We start from the raw sequence: 20,487 nt of genomic DNA on the forward strand, positions 1-20,487 counted from the left end.
GTAAGAGGGCCACTGTAATCACTTTTATGTCTTGAGGACTGAGGATGTGTGGTGATGTCCTCACATATGTCTAGAGATGTCTAGATTAATATTCCACACTGCTTCTAAGCTGCATGTAGTTTTGTTAAACACAACAAACCTCATAGGACAATTGTACTATCTTTCACAATTTCTTTGATTTGTGTGCACAAGCAGTAACTGATTAGTTTTCTTTTCCTTCTTTCCCTGTTAAAACTGTTTGATGAGATACCTGGTTTTGATAGTTTAAACTGGAGCTACAAATGATGTGATGTAACAAAGAAATAAATACAGTTTTGTAATGTGGTAGAAACTTCAGAATATATGTCTCATGCAGTGTATATGTCTGTTTAATGAGGGAATGTCTACTTATGTTTTCTTTTCCTGTTTCTGTGTTTGCTTCATGACTGCTGCCTGATTAATCTAAAAATCAAATTCATCAGAAAGATCCAGCAAGAAACAGACTAATTTAGTTATGCTACATGAGGCTTCCTAACTGCATTTTACAAAATTATACACATCTTCGTGTTACAAACAAAAAAGGTTTGCAAGCCTTCCTCCCCCACACCCTCCAGTATAGCTGTATAAGGTTTCTATTGTCTCTGTTTGTATTGAGATGTCACAGATGTGTGCACTCTTCTGGGTTCTTTTCTCACATGAAACTCTAATGACCGTTCCTCCTTTGATTCCTTTCTCAGGCAAATTGGCATGGCCTATACAAAAGGAAATTTAGGTCACAAATAATTTTTAAATTATTCTACTTGAGTGACTGGAAGATTTAGCTGCCAGTATTTGTATATACTGGAAATCCATGGTAAAATATGGCAGAAGATACCAACTTTAAAATATCACCAAAGGAGTGTGCATTTTTAGTGTGAAATCTAAGCGTGTGGTTAAATTTTAAAGCTGTATTTCTGCTATCCTAAAGAGTAAAGGCAGATGTGTTCACCTGTGCTGTTAAAACAACTAGGAATATTAGAAACAACTAATTTTAAAATAAATACTTAATTTTATGTGTTTTAATTTCGATATGAACCTAGGAATTTTTGCTGTGTTTGCTATGATTTGAGACTGGCAATTCTCAATACCATGTTTCCTGTCTGTCAGAAGAGTGAATTTAGATTTTCGATCTTATCATAGCTGTAGATTTCCTTGAAGTACAGGGAACACCACATGTGTTTCATCTCTTGATTCCATATATTGAGGTGTCGTGGTAGACAATTTATATTTGCTCAGGGACCATTTTAGTTGCACTGATGTGCAAATGGTTTATTTGAGCAAGTAGTCGCAGTGGTCTTCCACTCATTAAAAATTATTTTGCTATAAGCAAACATTTCTTTTCCATGGTCTTGAGATAGGTTATTTATGTATAGATAATGCAAGCATTTACAGAAACAGGAAACTGTTCTTTATTTCACATTACATGTCTTGTACCAACAACCTTTTATGTTTGGCTACTTTATTTCCCAGCACTCAAAAGGTAAACAACTGTTGATGAGGCATAATTTTTAGTTGTTTGATAGGATTCTGAGATTAAATCAAACATTTAGCTAAATTATTTAAGGTGCTTCCTGTTACTGTTTGTTGTGTTGAATTCTGTTCCTTCAAATACAAGTTCCCTTGAAAGTATTGAGTATTTCAGCTGGCCTCAAATTCATGACTGCATGCCTCCCAGTTTCTGGCACCTTTTTTTCAGAGGGTGATCAGTGCTCCTGTTCAGTACTAGAGGTTTGGTTGTGTGAAATGCTGTGTTTTTTGGAACTGCCTTTCAGTATTTAGGAAGAGGGACTGCAATTATTGTGAGCATGTTGTTACATGTATCATATCATTATCATATCATTATCATATCATTATTATCATATCATCATTATCATCATATCATTATCATATCATATCATTATAATATCATATCATATCATAATCATATCATTATAATATCATATCATTATCATATCATATCATTATCATATCATATATAATAATATATAATAATAGTGGTGTTCTGTTGTTTCCTACTAGTTACGTAAGTTTGAAGTCCCATTGTAGAAACCCAGGCATCACATCCTGTTTCTTTCTTTCTGGTATTTGAGCTAGAGATTTTTCTGTTTCTATATATGTATATATTCAGTAAATATCATGCTGTTTTTTTAAAAGTAACTGTTTACCACCTCTTTTTGGATACCAGTCTTTAAGGACTTACATTAAAAATATTCTAAAATACATTCTATAACAACTCAACTGAAGCCATCAGCTATAATGAAAGCCCAAATTGCCTCTTCCAGCAGAGTGTCTTGGAAATTAGTCAAGGTCGAAGACCGCCCTTCAATATTTTCTTGGCTGGCTGTGTTTGAGCATACCAATTCTCACTGCCAGGATCATGCAAGTAAGTGGCATGACTGCATCATGCCCAATGGCCTTTTCCTTACAAAAGCTATATCCTGAACAAACTCATCTAGCCAGATAAGCTGCTACCTGTTTACAGCTGGCTTCTGAGGACAGTGATTGTTCTGAACTAATAACACAGCTCACGTAGCTTTGGAGCTGCGATGAGATCCAGTGACCACTTCATCACAGTGCTTTGTTTGGAAGCTGACAAGTGACAAATTCTTGCAAGTGTTTGGCAGTGTGTGGTGAAGGCATAAGGATAAAAAATAGTCCTTTTTATAACTGTGTGTTCACTGGGGCCCCACTTTTCTCTGTCATACATTTTGTTTGCTGTTAGCGTGGTCCTTTATCTGTTGCTCTGACTGGCAAACCAGGATGCCTAGGAAACAAATTAATGAGTAATGACATTCCAAAAATAGATCACACACATTATTTATCAGAGGAATAGGAGACAAACTCCAAGCATCTTCCACCTCTGGCGATCTCTTAACAGAAAGTGTCCTGTCATATTAATACGTGCAAAGTGGAAAAGGTTCAGGTTAATTGTCATGTCTGAGAAATAGCCCAGGAGTGCATGGTGTTTACTAAACATAAACACTGCAGGGGAACTGGTAGGAATGTGGGACGGAGAAAGAGTTGAGAATGATCAAATGCCTTTGGAATAGTATTTTATTATTTACTGTACTGATGGAGAAAGTGCTGGATTAGCACAGTGGTATATTAATACAACTAATATAATTTCCTGTGTGCTTCATAATATAAGTATAGGTGCTTTCATCTTAAAAGGTGTTGAAAGACTTTTTAGTATGAACTATTTGTGGTACATGAAAACCTCTTTATTTACTCAGTGTACGTAAGTCTGTTTCAGTCGTTTGTTACATTGCACTTTCAGATTCACAAAGCTGTATAAAAGGTTCTGTGGCATTTTTTATCTGCTGCATTTGCCCCTGCCTTAGAGGTTTAAAAATATATGGGTCTTAGGCACTGTGATTTTAATTGTATTGTATTAGGGTTCATTTTTTTAAAAGGCATATTAATTATTATCTCTGAAACATTTAAAGAAGATCGCAAATGCTACCCTTCTTATGTCTTCTTTTAAGAAGTGACCGTTGTGTTTACCATATCTGGCACATTATATGTAGGCATATTTGTAACCTGAGCAGTGTAGTGTGTTCTGTCTTTAGGTGCCTGACATATTGTTGTCTGTGGCACAGGTGACAATATGACTTGTCACTTATCCATCTCATCCAGACTGTAATGTAATGATCTTTCTTTGTGTGTTTTAAAAGTTTGGTCAAAAAACCTACCATATGTAAACATAGATTTGGTAGCCAAAGCTGTGTTGGATGCTAGGTTTCTTCACATTTCTGGTGTGAATTGATTATCTTTCTAGCTCATTCATCCTGAGAGTGGGTAAATCAGTCAAAGGTTAGTATGTTGAGCTCATTGAGATCAAAAGATTCTGAATGACGTTTTTGTTTCAGCACTCTTGGATTTTGGTTGAGCAGGCTTTAGACAGGAAATTGTATGCTCACATGTTGAAGATTGTACTGGTATGGTGAGATCTGATGGGGAAGCTGACTGCTCAGCCCCAAATGCCAAGTGCTTAGTGCATGCTGCGCTTTGATACAAGCACCCTAATAACATAAACTAATTAATGTGGGGCAGAACAGACAACAGTGTTAAAATAAAATGTGGTTTTTGTTGGTTTTTTTGTTTTTTATTTTAAGATGTTAAGATACTAAGATGTTAAGCATATTAAGCATAAGTATTTAGAAGAGGAGCCTATGAGTTTAGAGAGGGACAACAGAGTTGAATGGTCAATTGTTCAAGGTATACCAGAGAAGACCGTTACTTGCAGTTACATATTATATATTATTTTTGTTTTCCAGGATGTGACTTAAAATGACTTCTGATTTTGAAGGTCTTCTGAAAGATATGCAGTGCTTGAATGTTTGCTAAGGACTAGTAAGTGACTGATCTCATATTTGGACTATATATACCTGAACATTTTTAAAGCTACACTTTAGTATATGAGAAGCATGTACTTAAAAAAAGGAAAAGGATGGGAGGGAAGAAAGAAGAAAAAAACCCAACTCAAACCAAAAAAACTTACTGCACCACTGCCAGAAAATGAAATTGCTGCTTATATTCCTGTGGATTCCTGTCTATGTAAGTGGAAACATAAGTTGTTTCTGTGGTCAGTCGGAGACCAAAAGAATCTTTGCATAATATCAGGAATATTTTGAATCAGAAGCCTCACAGGAAACCTTTGATACTTTTTAATGTGTATTTGAGGGAGATACAAGGTTGAAATAACAAATTTCCACTAAGTATACGGAGCTGTGGAATGGAATATCCTCTAGTTTTATTTATTATCAAAATTTAAGTGTTGCAATCTGCATCTTGCAAAAATTTGTGACTTATATTTTGGCTTTCAGGAGGGGGAGGTTATATTTAATATTTTAACATTATATACAATTTTAAAAATTCCAGGGCATCCTCATGATTCATTGTCATGAACTCGTTTGATTTAATTCTTTGTAACTGACTTATTCTGATAATGCTGAGTTCTACTTAGTCAATTTTTCAAACAAGAAATCAGCTCAGACAGAAGAGCTTCCAAGGATGCAGGATACTACAAGTACACATACTTAATATAGGAAAAACTTGGTGGTTGCACGGGACCAACAAAGTATTTAAAATGTTTTCATGCAAAAAAACATGATTTAAGAAAATATTTTGTATTTGTTTTGTATTGTATAGTTGTGTGTTTTGGAGGGTAGTCAACAGTTTCAGCGAAACAGATACAAAAACTAAATCTGAAGCAAGCATGTAATTGTTTGTATTTTTGGGCCCCTGCTAGGACAAAACCTTCTTACTTGCCATGTCCTGTTTGGTGAACAAGTCTTTCATCTACCAGCTACTGAGAGCAGGGGCACAGGGGAATCACGCTTGAGCTGGACAAGGAAACAAGTGCATTGAAAGATGAGCTAGCAGAAAGCAGTCTAAGGGATACTAAGTTAGTAGCTTTCCAAATTCTATGGGCATATGAGTTGAGTAAGACCAGGGAAGAAATAGTTGAATCAAACAGAAACTTTCTGCTTACTGTGCTTAGTAATTTCAACATCGTTTTGGCTTGAATGCTCTGAAGGAAATGGCCTAAGGACTTTGCCCATTGCAAACATACTGCACTGTTGGCATGTGCATCATTTTCTTGTTACTCCAGGGTGGAATTTTAAAAGGCAATGGATTTTACTGTGTTGAAGTACTGAAAGCGTGGCAGGTTGGACACTGCTGCTCATAAATGCTCATGATTTCTTTAAATTCAATGTTTTGTTTGGAAGGCTGTACATACGTTGTTGCAATGGATGGATTGCTAATTACTGTAACATATTTTATCTGCAAAACATATTTTATGTGCAGAACCCAGTACCTTTTTAGCAGCTCATTCATGCTTTTCACTGAGAAGGAATAGACTTGATATATGAAAAGTGTATGGTACATTGCAAAGGGTGTAGGCATAAGCACCTTAACAATGACTGGTGTTTTTTCAGTACAGTTACTGCTGAACAAGAAGATCTTTCTTTTTTTTTTTTTTTTTTTTTTCTTGTATTGAGAAGAATGTTGGAAAATTTAAGACTTTGTGTTGGGTAATTTATACTGATGTAAAATTTAGCAGAGTTTCTTGCATTTGCTCAGTTTTATGTAGTAACTGAGCTATTCAGTCAAATTAAGCTAGCTTTTAGATTCATTTTAATCATGCAAGTAACAGAAAGAATTTCACTCTAATTCTTTTCTTTAAAAAAATGCTTTATTTAGCTAGGTAATATTGTGTGATGTAACTAGCAGAGAAGCCTTTCCAGCTGCCATTACTGTCTCATAAGCCAGAAATATCATTGTTGCCTCTTAGCTCAGAAAGTAAGTTTACAAAGATGCCTGTGTTAATTTGTTTTACTTTTAGTAGTAAAAATGCATGAAAGTTTCAACTTTTGAAACCTGTGTTTCAGAGCTGTCTTTTGAAATAATTAGCTCCAGGAAAACTCCCCAAAACCCCCTAAATAGCCTTCCTTTTGGAAAAGCTTCTTAGCCCATTAGACATTACTGGTTCATCTTCAATGAACAAATGTAACACCTGGTATTTTAAAACTGGTAATTTCTTTCTTTATTAACTCACTGAGTAGTAGCTTCTTTTGCAAATACTAAAGCTGGGAAATTAGTTTGGCTGTTAACAATTTGTACTGTAAATCCATCTGCATTAGGAAGCAACTTCTGTTATTTCTTTAGCTGAACAGTTACAGAGTTCTAGGCATGACTTGCGTGTGCAGCTTGCAGTGATATTCTTAGCAAAAGGAAAATGCATGTGCAGCAACTGCAGCTTCAGGCCTGAATAAACTACCACTGGCTACTTGGGTGTAAGAGTAGGGGAACAGCCTATGCAAAATTACTGATTTAAAAAAAAATACTGATTAAAAATGTCAAAATTAATGGTTTTTCCTTCTTATCCAAGGTCCTATATTTATCACATTTCTGAGACAAAATGTAGTAATTTTTTGTTTTCTACTGAATTACATTGTGAGTTGTCTCTCAACACAAGTAGATGTTAGGCCCAAAATGACATTTCTAAATAATTTAATACTGCCATGTAACCTTCAAAATTATGTTATAGTGAATGTCTGTCTTAGCTCAAATTTTCAACTGCTTAATGTGTTTCAGATGTTTCATTCTCTTAAACAGAATTTACTTCTGGCTTCAGACATACTTGCTTTGTCCACACCCTTCGTGAGCTAGCCTTGAGACTTACATTTTAAGCTCTTCCTTTCTCTTTCCACATTAGCTCTTAAACCTTCAGGTCTGTCTATATTCAGCCTGTAAACTTAGTTACAGGGAAGGAAGCAGCACATCCTGGAAGTGTATGCGGGTGTCACCTTCAGCATGACTGATTATACAGCCTCAGCTGTGAGGTCTGTAGACATAAGACCTTGAGTCATATGTAATGAATGATAAGTATCAGCTTCGGATAATCAACTGCTTCTTGCATGATCATAAGCTGTTTTTATAATCTTTTCCCCAACTGCTTACTTGTTCAGATGAGTGAAGCTAATTGAAGGAAATACAATCCCTGCAGTTGTCCAATTCTGTACTGTCATCTAGAGGCCCAACAGTGTATTTTTCTTGAACTTTTTGTGAAGTGAGCCACTATGTATGTATTTGGGATCTTTTTGCCCTGGAGGAATATATGAATGGATAAAGGTCTTCAGGCTTGCTCTTCCATCTCTGTTGGGTTTGTTTTATTCATCCTGTTTCATCAAATATTCATATGTAAGACCAAGTTCTTAACTGTGCCGTTCACGCCCGTAGTACAGAGTTAGGCATCTTTTGTAATTGTTTATTTCAAGTGGAAGATTGTTTGATTGTTGGGTTTAATTCTGTTGTCATTTCAAAAACATGTTATCCTTCCTTTTGTGATGTATATCAGATTGGCATGAGGACTGTTATGATACAGTTTTATGTTAATCATTGTAACATTTTCTTAGCTGCAAAGACAATTTGTACTTTAAAGATGCCATTTTATTTCTGGGCTTTTTACACATGCTAGAGTAGTCAAGTCCTCTGTCCTATCTAGCTTTCAAAATTTTGCACTGTTGTAAGAAGAATGTTCTTTTAAGTTCCCCATGTGTAGAATTAAAAACCTCCATGCTGCTTCGTGCAAATCTGTTCTTGTGTGCCTTTGTCCTTTCTGTTTAGACTTTTGAAAAACTAAAGCAGATTTTCTTCCCCTCCCCTGCCCCTCACAAGAAGCCAGTAAGCAAAAATTCAGTCAGTCAAGGTTAGTAACCTCAAAAGTAATGCACACACTTTTTTTTTTTTTTTTTTTTTTTTTTTTTTTTTTTTTTTCCCTTCGCTATCTTGTCCTGGAAGTGGTTAGTTGATTGGGTGCTCTTTCTTTGGGGCTGGTTGTCTTTGCTGCAAGAATACACTGCTGACTTGCGTTTAACTAACTTCTTGTTCCATAGGGTGCTCATATTCTGTTCTGCAGAGCTGCTTGAGCCAATTGGCCATCAGCCTCTGATACGTTAACATAAACTTCAATTAGTTCTATCGTGTACCTGGGATATGTGATCACTGACTCCTAGGAATTTGGTCATCCCAGGCCAGTTTCTTTTAACAGGTATCGTAATGATAGTTTTTGCTTATGGAGACAAAGAACTTTTTCTGTAAAAGATTTTAGTGCCTAGGTTATGTTATGCAAAAAGGTTCTCTCTAACTGACAAGTCTAACTCTATTAATTAAATATTTAGCACCATTTATTGCCACTGCTGTTTGGGGTAAAGAACTGCAGTCTGAACTAGAATGCAGTAAATTAAATTTACACTTACTTTGGAAATTTCTGTAAAAAGGATAAAATAACTGCGTAGATTTGTTTTGTCTCGCTATAGTACAAAAGACCAAAAACAATTTTTTAAATTGTTTTATAGTTCTAGTTTTGTTCTAAAATACTCCAACTAGATACATAGCATGGATCCATTAAATTTTTCCCTCCCTCATCATGTTATTTATCCTAGTATAGCAGGACCAGACACTGCTTTCTTCTCTCATCTGTGTCTGTGCTCCTTTTTTCTCTTGGGAGTGAGGGGAGATGAGTGTCACATAGATCTAATCTGCTAGGTTTGTTTAATGTAACTAGCCTTCAACAAAATCACCTGGTATTTTCTTGGGTTATGGCTCAGTCTTTGCTGCAGAAGCAATAGAAATGAAAGACAGTTGAAGTCTTTGCTTGCCTTGGCCTTAAAGTTTTAGAAAATGGTATTGATTTTTGAAGGTTTAGCATGAGATGTGAAAACTCTAGTAACATGTGAAGATGGTAATAGTAATCTGTTTGCTGTATGCAGAGATGGGTTTGAAAATCCTGTAAGCTCCCTGATACACTCCTAAGGGTGAAAATTATTTGCTTCTGCAACTGTGTTTTGGTATAACATTAATTTATTGCTTTCTTTTCAGGGTATCTAAATATATGTTTAAATACTGAGAATCTTTTTTTAGACTAATTGGAGCTATACAGTGGTCCCAGTTCAATGGTGCACATTTTAAATATCTCTGAAAAAAAAATTAAATGCATTTTTAACCTTTACTTTTGCTTACAGTGATAGAAAGCTTTAATAACCTGTGTTTTGGCTAAATACAGGGCAGATTTTAAAGAAAGGTAAGCAAACATTATTTTTTAGTAGGCAAAAAGTTTATGGATTTGCATTAAGAAAATTCACTTGTAAACCTGATCAAAATAAAATACTTATCTGGATAAGTTCTCTGTGTTTTGAATTAGTATTTTGAGCATTTTATTCACAATTATTATTTAATTGCTTTTAGTTGCTGATGTGTGGTCAAGATGAGTGGATTAGGAGAAAACTCCTTAGATACTTTGACTAATGAGTCAAGGAAGCGCAAGCCATTGTCCTGTGATATACCAGGTGCAAGGTAGGTTTATATAGAACTTTCCTGCTTTTTAATAAGTTTTTAAAAATGCTTTTCAAATTTGCATTGTAATTAAAGTTCTAACCAAGGAATTTGTTTAGTTGAAAAACTCTCTAGGCCAGCTTCTGTTGCAAAGATCAGTAACTTTACTATTAGGAGTAGGTATGCCAAAGTTGATGAACTGTTCTTTATGCTTAGATTCTGTGGAAATTTTAATACTGTGGACATATAGAATGGTTTGAGTTGAAATGGGCCTTAAAGATCATCTGGTTTCACTTCCCCTGTCAAGGGCAGGGATACCTTCCATTAGATAAGGAATCCCTTTCCAAGTTGTGATTGCAAGGTAAAAGAAGAAAAACCTCTTTCTTCAGAGGAATTTTAAAGGCATAATCTCGTATCTTGTAATTGATTTGACAGGCCTCATTTCCAGCAGTTACATTTAGCAAAGAATACTGCAAGAGTTTGAGCTTTTTGCTGGTTTGGTTGTACTTCTGTTTCTTTCAAGTTCATCTCAAATTTTAGCAATGTATGCTATCTTCCTGCCCCTCAACCAGCTCTGTCAGATACTATTGTCTGAGGGACTCGGTTTTCTGTTCCCCACAAGCTTCATTGCTCTCCACCACGTGCAGTCTCTTTTATGCTTTCGTGTTCTTCTTCCCATAGAGTATTAACATTTATTAAATTTGTCCTTAGGCATTGTGTGTACTAATATTTGTCCCTTTTATATATACATCCCCAGTGGCCCATGCCAATTGCCTTCATCATTCAACAGATTGTGTATGACACCCTTAAATGCTTCCACTGGATCCCACTGGTTTTTTTATGAGTGTCCTCCATTCCATTTTCTCTTTCCCTTTCTACAGTGTCTCTCTGTCCATTCAGGAGTTCTTTTTCAGATTGTCACCCTTCATTGGCTTTCTTTATCTTTCAGTCTCCTGCTTTGTCATGTATTCGTTTTCTCCAGTGTTGGTCCATGCATACTTTCCTAACTTCTTCACTTGCTTTCTTCTCAAAGAATGATTATTCTCTTTCAATTGCTTTGATGTGTCCATTCTTACCCCTGCCCTGAGTCCTTCTTTTTCTGTTCTTGCCATACTGTGACATTTCTGCCTGTTGATTTAGGCTGTAGACAGTCTCTTTACTCAGCACATTAACCTGGGTAGGAAAAGGAATTTCAAATATCCAGCAGCATTAGGTTCTGTGATTCTGCTTTTCTTGCATGTTGAGATGGCATTTAGGTCCTGATGCCTAGAAATTTTTTAGGTATATACACCTTCTATAGCCATCTCTTTACAATCAAACTGAAGGGAGTTAATAGAATTCTAAAATTCAGTTTCATTTGTCTAGTAAATTTTAAGCAACTTTAAACAGTTTCTAAGATTAAAATATACTTTCTGTATGAGTGCTACAATTTTATAACAAAAACAGCTGCTCGTCATTAAATTTGACAGTAGAGTAATAGAGTAAAACCAGGATGATTCTTTTTTAATTAATAGCTTTCTTCTATTCTCTTGATATAAATTTGTACTTAAAATTCTTTAAAAATATGCAAACCAAACACAAACCCCAAACCAAATAGCAGTGTAACAAAACACACGCATTTATCCTTCAGATTCATGTTTGCTGGAAGAATAACTGCTGCCTAGGTAGTAGTTATGGATGGGTGTTAAGTGAATACATTATTGTTCACATAGTGAGCACAGGCTTTGTATGGGATGGTATATAAGTATACAAAACAATGTTTTTGATTCCTAGTCTGGGCTGCAGTGGTGAGAAGCGTCGACGTGAGCAGGAAAGCAAATACATTGAAGAACTGGCTGAGCTGATATCTGCTAATCTGAGTGACATTGACAATTTCAATGTCAAACCAGACAAATGTGCTATTTTAAAAGAAACCGTGAGACAGATTCGACAAATAAAGGAGCAAGGTATAGTGCCCTACTAAGTCAAAATTAATCGTTTAATTTCATTGTGATTCTTTTTTTGAAGTAATAGTTACTTGCAAAATTGAGCAGTGGTTTCCACAATAGCATGTAACTATAATAGCAGGTCTTTGGACTTTGACTTGATTCAAACCTTAAATGCGCCTTAAGTAATTTTCTGTTTAAAAGTAAACAAGTATGTGTCATCACTTTTTCTTCAGGATTTTAAAACTTTGTGCGGCCTTTCTTACCAGTTTTGTACCGCAGACATAGTTAAAGAAAGGAGATGGTACTCTACCATCTGCTTGTATTCTCTACCAAATACTCACCACTATGAAGAATACATACTGTTGCCTTTCACTTCAAGGAAACATATCCTTTTCTTATGGGCAAGCCTCCATTCAGAGATAGTGATTTTTTTAATGGATTTTTTTTTTAATTGCTTTTTTACTATGATTGAATGTATTCAGCCAATTCAGCAAAGGGGAATGGAGCAATGCATCATTGTTCTTGGTGATTTCTGTCAGGTAGGGTAAACCTAAGTGATATAATACTTTTTTTTAACTGACAGTTGTATGCAAAACCCATGTTTTGAGATGCAGAGTGAGTGATACATATTATTTCTTTTTTTAAGCACCACTCCACCCCCATCTCCACCTCTCAATGACTAGCCTCCCAAGCTTATGTGTGTCATTTGTGCAGTAAAGCGTTAGAAAAACGGAATATGCTGTGGTGTGTATCTTACCTGTTGCTGTAAATTGCCACATTTTATGAAGACATGCTACAACGATTTTTAAAAATCATCATCTGTTTTTACAGTTTTTGTAGTGTCATCTAGCATATTCTAGTTGAGATGATGTGCTCCTCTTCTGGTCTGCTTAACCTGCAAGTACCACAAAATAAAGTTCACAGTGTTTTTTCTGTAATTCTGCTGCATAGCATGGATTCGCATTACACCTTCCCCTGCAATCAATTAACTTAAGATAATTTGATTCTTAAAATATGATTTTATTATTCGCATGCACACACATACACATATCTGTACATACTGACTCACAACTGTTAACATGAATCAAAGCCTTTTTATAGAACAGTGGCGATGGCATCTGAAGACTATGGCCAAAGATAATGAGATGATCAGAATAAAAACACAAGAAAGAGATATATATAATGAGTGTGTTTAATGGCTAATGAGAGACTCGTCAGGTACACATCAGACAATGTCTAAGAAACAACAAGAAGTGTTCACAAAGCAAGTTCGTCATGTCAGCTTCAACTGCCATGTCAATTTATGTGAGCAAAGAGTTTGGCCTCACGTGACCATGACATTTTTTCTAGTCTTAGCGACCAACAGTTTATGAGCCCTCCTGTCTCTTTTGTGCTTCTTTTTGCCTTTATTTTGCACCCTTCCTAGGATCTGGCTTGTAAGACTAAAATGTGGCCTTCACGTGAAAAGTCACTTTACAGAAATGTATCTCTTGGCTTTCAGGGAAAGCAGTTTCTAATGATGATGATGTTCAGAAAGCTGATGTATCATCCACGGGTCAAGGAGTTATTGACAAGGATTCATTGGGGCCTCTTTTATTACAGGCAAGTACAAATTAGGCGCTAGTAAGCCCCTGTGGAACCAAGTATGTGGGGCAGGTGAAAATATTACAATAAAGTATGCAATCCCGTAGTAATGAAATAGTATGCAAGCACCATGCAGAAGTATGTTTGAATGGGTCAGGAATAAAATCTATCATGTTTTCTTAATTTTGGTGAAATTCTCTATAGAAGGAAATAGAATAGCCTTTGATTTTGTCTAATATTCCTATCCTTTATTTACTCCAGCAGTCATTAGCAAATTACTGCTGAAGCAGTGCTTATTTGTGCAAGGAATATTTTATTTCTTGTAGGGGATAGACCTTAAATGGAGGAGTTTTTGCAAGGAGAGGTTTGTTATATGTGTTTGCATTTGTGTTACTAAATTATGAAGCATTTTAAATTAATGTTGCCATAAGTAAAATAACCCAAAAATAATAGTAAACAAAGGTACACAACAGATAGCCTTTCTTTATGCCTAGAAAACCAATGTGATATTTACAAGTTCATCAAAGTATTTTTGAAGCTTAATTTTTAACATAGATATTGAATTTCTCTTTCAATTAAGAACATACAGTATTTTGCTTAATCCTCCTATCTCATCACTTGGTGGTAGAAATGTCGTCATGTCTTACTACTTGTTCCTACTGAACTTCTTGTTTCAATTTGCTAACTATTGAATTAATGTTACAAATTCATGATCTAGTGTTCATATGAATCAAGAATGAAACAAGGCTGGTTATCAATGTGAAAGCTGAATGGAATATCACATGGACATATTAATTATTATTATTATTTTTCTTTAGATAATTCCCTTCCAGACACACTTTTCCTCAAAGAAGAATTTAAAATTTCATCTCTGTCCTGAAAAGAAGTGAATATATTGTAAATTATGTTTATCACCCACATAGTTTTTAAACTAAATTATGCTCAGAATTAGTTGGTATGTCTTATATGATATGTTGTCACATTAATATTTAGGCATTGGACGGCTTCCTCTTTGTTGTAAATCGAGATGGGAACATCGTATTTGTATCAGAAAATGTCACACAGTATCTGCAGTATAAACAAGAAGATTTGGTTAATACAAGTGTCTATGGTATCTTGCATGAAGATGACCGGAAAGACTTTCTTAAAAATTTACCAAAATCTTCAGGTAGTAAAGTTGATTTATTACACTTACTAAACTATTTGAAAACAATCAGAGAAGAAAAAATGCCTTGTAAAGGATAACTTTTCAAAACAGATTACTAATATAAAGAATATTTTACTACAAAAATATGTTAATCTTGATAAATAGTACTGAATTTTTACAATAGCATGTCATCAGAAGTAAATGTGCTGGAAATTTACACTTTACTTTAGCTTTTGCAATTTGTTTGCCTATAACTTTGAAATAGCGACACTAAAGGAACACCTTCCCTAATACCACAAGGCTAGCTGAAGGAACGTCTCGGTACTCCTTCAAGTGATTTAAAGTGTCATGCAAAAAAGAAAGAGTATTTTTTACATGGTTCTCAATACTCCTATTTTATACCAAGCTATATTGATGGTATATTGAGAAGGTTTCTTAAAATAGTCTTTAAAATCTGTAATCTAGGAACAGGGTATGTAAATTAAGAAGAATCAGTTATGAGTTGATTTTATCTGAAAATCTTTATTAATTCTTACTGTGTTCTTTAAAGTTAATGGAGTTGCTTGGGCTAATGAAACATCCAAACAGAAGAGCCATACATTCAATTGCCGGATGATGGTGAAAAGCTCTCACGATCCCTTTGAAGACGCAGGAGGCTACCAGGATATACGTCAAAGATATGAAACTATGCAGTGCTTTGCTTTATCACAGCCAAGAGCTATGATGGAAGAGGGGGAAGGTAGGAATTTTTGTGTAATTGTCATGCATAGAAATTTCTGTGAAAAGCTCTTTGATATTTTCCAAACCATTTTCAAGAACAGAGCGCCTTTAATCCTTTGTCTGTACTTCCATTGTAACAATACAAGACGCTTCAGCTATTTTATTAGATTATTCAATACAGGAAGACAATGAAAGAAGAAACATTCTTTTTTCAATACAGATTTGCAGTCCTGCATGATTTGTGTGGCACGTCATATCACAACTGCCGAAAGGGTATTTCCAGCAAATCCAGAGAGCTTTATTACAAGACATGATCTTTCAGGTAGGAAGTATATCCAGGAGGAAGGTATGAAGGAGTCTTCTTTGTCCATGTGCTCTTGTTTTAAGTAAATGGAGTATGTCTTGTGTATCTGTAGTTACTAACAGAATTCTTACTGAGGTTTCCCAATTTGCTTTTTACAATATACCATTGTTGGTAGTGAGGGGTAATAAAACCTGTGGCAGGAATTTTCTTACATGTGTTACTGTTCGGTAGGTTGGTAAAAGGCATTACTTGTGTTTTAACGAGCATTGCAAATGGTTGTCGTTCTGCTTTCCTTTACACAGAAGAAATATTTTAGGTCATAACTGATTTGAGTGCAAGTCCTTTAGAATGTTTGTATTTTTATACAATACATGAACTATCATTTAAATTGGTTTACGGTGTTTAAATCAAAAGAGTTGTATAATCTAAATGGGATTTTTTCTGATGCCAGTTTGTGTTTGTGATGTTCATTCAGCGTAGTTGGTCAGTATTTTAAAAAATTTTACTCTATGTGCATGCCTTAGGTACCTGTAACAAGAGACTAAAGTTACTGTTTTCTGAAGCTCTGACATTGACCTGCGGGTGATTAACCTCCTCTTACCCTGTTACATAAATCCCTTTAAATATAGTGATGCTTTAACAAGCAGTATCATAGTCTCATATGGCAGATAATTCATAAATGTAACTTCTGCATGCTCAGAATTTTGTGGTTAAAAGTGTTATATTGGAGCCTTATGAAATGTACTGTATTCATACAAAAAGAAATTGTCATAGTCATAAAGAGTTTAACTTTTGTATTTTCTTTCCTGTTAAGGGAAACTTGTCAACATTGATACAAACTCATTACGATCTTCCATGAGACCTGGCTTTGAAGATACAATTCGTCGGTGTATTCAGAGATTCTTATGCCACAATGATGGGCAGTCATGGTCAAATAAACACCACTATCATGAAGGTAAAAATTAGTTTGCAATGTTTGGGTCATATTGCTTCTCCTAGGGGCTGCATTTTTTTCTGAAAAACATGCTAAATTCTGCCTGTGTTCCTTTTTTTTCATGGTTTTTGTTAATTACTGTGATTCATTTACCAGCTGAAGGAGGATGACCCCTTGAGAACAAGAAATTCTACTGGAAGTTGTTTTGGTTTTCAATTTGTTTGTTTTGGAAATTGTCACCTGGAAATATCAAATACCTGGAAAATACCAGATACATCTGCAGATAGATACAACAATGACAGAGACAGTTATATGTCTATGATAATATGTCATCCTTAATTATCATTAGCTTGTTATTTTGGTTAATGTTACTTTAATGTTATTTTAATTCACCCTTTCCTTTGTTAAAGATCCCCCCCCTCTGAAAGTGGTAACAGTTGTGGTGATGCGTTTTTCTTATTCTCAAGACACAGAGCTCAAAATATTTTCAGCTTTACAGTGCCACAGATAACCTTGCTAGATAAGTGAAGTAGTGCCACCGTCTGTAGTAAGAAAGATGATGTTTTCTAATTATTCCAAACTCTAGTCTTTTTGAAGGATTTACAAAGTAGTTAGAGCACAGGGGATATTAAATAAAGAGAAACTCATACTGTCAGAAAATGGATTTTTCCAGAAGTTCTTCAACATAACTGATCAAATGAATCCTAAATTAACAAGATGCAAAGCTCAAATTAAAACTAATAGTTTCCACAATTTTTTGATTGAAGAAAACTTAGAAATGCTTCCCCGAGCCGGAGCCATGGAATCTATAATCTAGCCTTGGAGGTCTATTGACAAATGCAGAAGTTGTGTCTGGTGAGCACAAAATATTGCAGCATCAAAATAATCTCATTTGCTTTTATTGTGACTCTATTGATAGAGGAGAAATTGTGGAATACTTTCTTTTTCCTCTCTCTCTGTCTTGGGTATGTCTTTTTATTTATTTCTAAAGTTTTATGGTTTGGGGTTTTTTTTTTAAATCCTCAGTAAATGAAAAGTGTTGTGTCAAAAATATCTTATAATTCATATTAATAATTCTTGGAATTTTAAATATTAACTATATTTGTGTATTCCCTTTACAGCTTATACTCAGGGTCAGGCTGAAACCCCATTGTATCGGTTTTCTTTAGCGGATGGTACCACAGTGACAGCTCAAACGAAGAGTAAACTGTTTCGAAATCCTGTAACTAATGACCGCCATGGATTTGTCTCTACCCACTTCCTTCAAAGGTGAAATTAGTAGTATCTGTTTATAATTTAAGTGTCACAGTTTTAAAAGATGCATCTGACCTTGAAGATAACCTGAGAAAAATACTAAATATTTTGCCCGGTACAAAAATATTTTACCTGATTAGAGTTCAGATGGGGAATAGTTTGGGAAACAGAGCTGCATAGCATACAAATAAATGTGTAAACCTAACAGAGTCTCATTTTAACTGTGCGGCAGAAAAACTGTCACAGTCAAAAGATAATTTTTTTCTATACCTGCAAAAAGTCTGCGCTATGTTTTTATTAGTCTTTTGTGATAGCATTGATGAAACACTGAAAATATAAATGCTCGGTCACGTGCTTTTGCAGACCAATTAAAAAGACAACAAAATCATCTCAGGTGCATCATCCATAACTGAAATGTGCCTTAAGTAGTATTCCCTATGACCTGGTCTTGTTCTTTGTAAGACTAATTGAAATGTCACTTTGGAGGGAATGTGTCTCCTGGCATTAGAGTGCTCCAGATGCTCAAAAATTGGTAACTGAGCTTGTTCAGGGTCACACATCTTTGATATGCACAGTAGAATGGTGTCAGGCATTGACTCAGGAAGGGGGTAAAAGAAGAAGGATCTTTGAATCTGATTAATAATCTGACCATTGATTAAAGCTTTTTGAGGCATTGATACTGTATGTGCTTATAACTCGAAGCTCCCAAAGGATCAAGCATTTCTGTAGTGAATAAATGTGGAAGCTTGAATTCTCACTGTTCTTTTTTGGAAAAAATATTTGGGCAATTATTTAATAATGTATTTGTAGCACATGATTCCAAATAAGGTTTTAATTTGTTTTCTTTGGGTTTCTGGGGACAATATTGAATTTACAGAGAACAAAATGGATATCGGCCAAATCCTAATTCTGTTGGACAAAACATCAGAACACCTGTGACTGGAAACACAAATTCTGTTAATGGCCTTATGAACATGTCACCTTGTCAAGCCATGCCAATGCAGAACAGGAGCTATGGGATGGAAGATCCCAATGCAGTGGGTCAGCTCACCAGCACTCGATATGGAGGCCCTGGGAATATGGGGCCAGTGAGCTCTGGACCTGGAATGCAGTCCTCTGCTTATCAGAGTAACAGTTGTGGGTTAAATATAAGTAGCCCACCGCATGGTAGTCCTGGCTTAGCTTCCAACCAACAGAATCTAATGGTATCTCCTAGGAGTCGAGGGAGTCCAAAAATAAGTTCACACCAGTATTCTCCAGTTACAGGTATTTTATTTTTGCTAAATGCTGTTTTTTCTTTTCAAGCTGTCTTTTCTCACGTCTATCTGAATTCCATCTTTCATCCATTTTAACCATTCTATATGATCTTATATGTGTTACTTGAATGTAGTATACCTGACTTCATGGTAAAAATATATTTAAAAATTATTAACTCAATGTGGCAGTCATACATAATCCAAAGGAAGAGTAGATACAGGCAGTACTGTAATCTAATAAGTTTGATCTCTGTCACATGATAACAGGTATGCACTCGCCAATGGGATCTGCCAGTAACACTAGCAACAGCGCTTTCTCCAGCAGTTCTCTTAGTGCTCTGCAAGCCATTAGTGAGGGTGTTGGAAATTCTCTTTTATCAACACTTTCTTCTCCGGGTCCAAAATTGGATAATTTCCCAAACATTAGCATAACTCAGCAAAGTAAGACAAGTACCCAGGACTCCAAAAGCCCTTCTGGTTTGTATTGTGAACAAAACCAAGTGGAAAGTTCTATCTGCCAGTCAAACAGAGATCTCCTTAGTGAAAAAGATAGTAAAGAGGGAAATCTGGAGGCATCTGAAAGTCAGAGAGGACCATCTGAGAGCAAAGGGCATAAAAAATTGCTTCAGCTGCTCACATGCTCCTCAGATGAAAGAGGACATTCTACAGCATCAAACTCACCTTTAGACTCAAATTGTAAAGAAGCTTCTACCAATGTTACCAGTCCTTCAGGAGTTTCCTCATCAACATCTGGAGGGGTATCTTCCTCCTCAAACATGCATGGCTCGCTCCTGCAAGAGAAGCACAGGATTTTACATAAATTGTTGCAGAATGGTAATTCTCCTGCAGAGGTGGCCAAAATCACAGCCGAAGCTACTGGTAAAGACACGTATCATGATGCTAGTAACACACGCTCCTGTGGAGAAGGCACTGTCAAACAGGAACAACTGAGCCCGAAGAAGAAAGAAAACAATGCTTTACTAAGATATCTTCTAGATAAAGATGATATTAAGGACCCACTTTCCAAAGAGTTGAAGCCTAAAATAGAAGGTTTGGATAGTAAGATGGGACAATGCACAAGTTCTACAATTCCTACTTCAAGTCAAGAAAAAGAAATGAAAATAAAAATGGAGCCAGCAGAGGAGGTACAGTAAAATGATGGCAATGAACTAACTAATATTTTGTTATTGCAGTGAATGACTAAATATAGAACGCTCTACAGAATGCGTGTGTAAACATCTCTGAAAAAGTTCCCTGCAAATGATGTGGGACAATAAACTCAGGTTTAATTGTGAATGAAAAAGCACAAACAGAAAGAACTACAGAATATGTATATAACCAGATCTGATGTCCTGAAGTCCTGGACTAACATTTTTAAGTTATGGTACGATTAAGGTAATATTTACAAATTATTCCTTAAAATTAGATCTTAGCACATGTTTGGTTTTATGGCTTCGGAGGAAGTGGGGCCGTAACTGCCTCTGTAATTAGCTGGCAATACA

General features: G+C 35.5%; 1 protein-coding gene across 15 annotated transcripts in view; it reads left to right on the forward strand.

Moving 5' to 3' along the window:
* NCOA3 (nuclear receptor coactivator 3) overlaps positions 1-20,487 on the forward strand; it is a 52,143-nt gene that overhangs the window by 18,850 nt on the left and 12,806 nt on the right. For 8 of the 15 annotated variants that reach the window (XM_056507732.1, XM_056507725.1, XM_056507737.1 and 5 more), the window contains 11 exons: positions 4,296-4,371; positions 9,772-9,879; positions 11,632-11,804; positions 13,288-13,388; positions 14,364-14,538; positions 15,068-15,256; positions 15,458-15,559; positions 16,356-16,496; positions 17,597-17,744; positions 18,607-18,995; positions 19,253-20,130. In XM_056507732.1, coding sequence (XP_056363707.1) covers positions 9,791-9,879; positions 11,632-11,804; positions 13,288-13,388; positions 14,364-14,538; positions 15,068-15,256; positions 15,458-15,559; positions 16,356-16,496; positions 17,597-17,744; positions 18,607-18,995; positions 19,253-20,130 — 2,385 coding nt within the window. In that variant the 5' untranslated portion in view covers positions 4,296-4,371; positions 9,772-9,790. Of the gene's footprint in view, positions 1-2,382; positions 2,402-4,295; positions 4,576-8,420; positions 8,576-9,771; positions 9,880-11,631; positions 11,805-13,287; positions 13,389-14,363; positions 14,539-15,067; positions 15,257-15,457; positions 15,560-16,355; positions 16,497-17,596; positions 17,745-18,606; positions 18,996-19,252; positions 20,131-20,487 lie in introns of those variants that run through there. The other 7 variants (XM_056507726.1, XM_056507729.1, XM_056507730.1 and 4 more) reach the window with 5 other exon arrangements.

The sequence above is a fragment of the Oenanthe melanoleuca genome, chromosome 20 (assembly GCF_029582105.1).
Source record: "Oenanthe melanoleuca isolate GR-GAL-2019-014 chromosome 20, OMel1.0, whole genome shotgun sequence".
NCBI lineage: Eukaryota > Metazoa > Chordata > Aves > Passeriformes > Muscicapidae > Oenanthe > Oenanthe melanoleuca.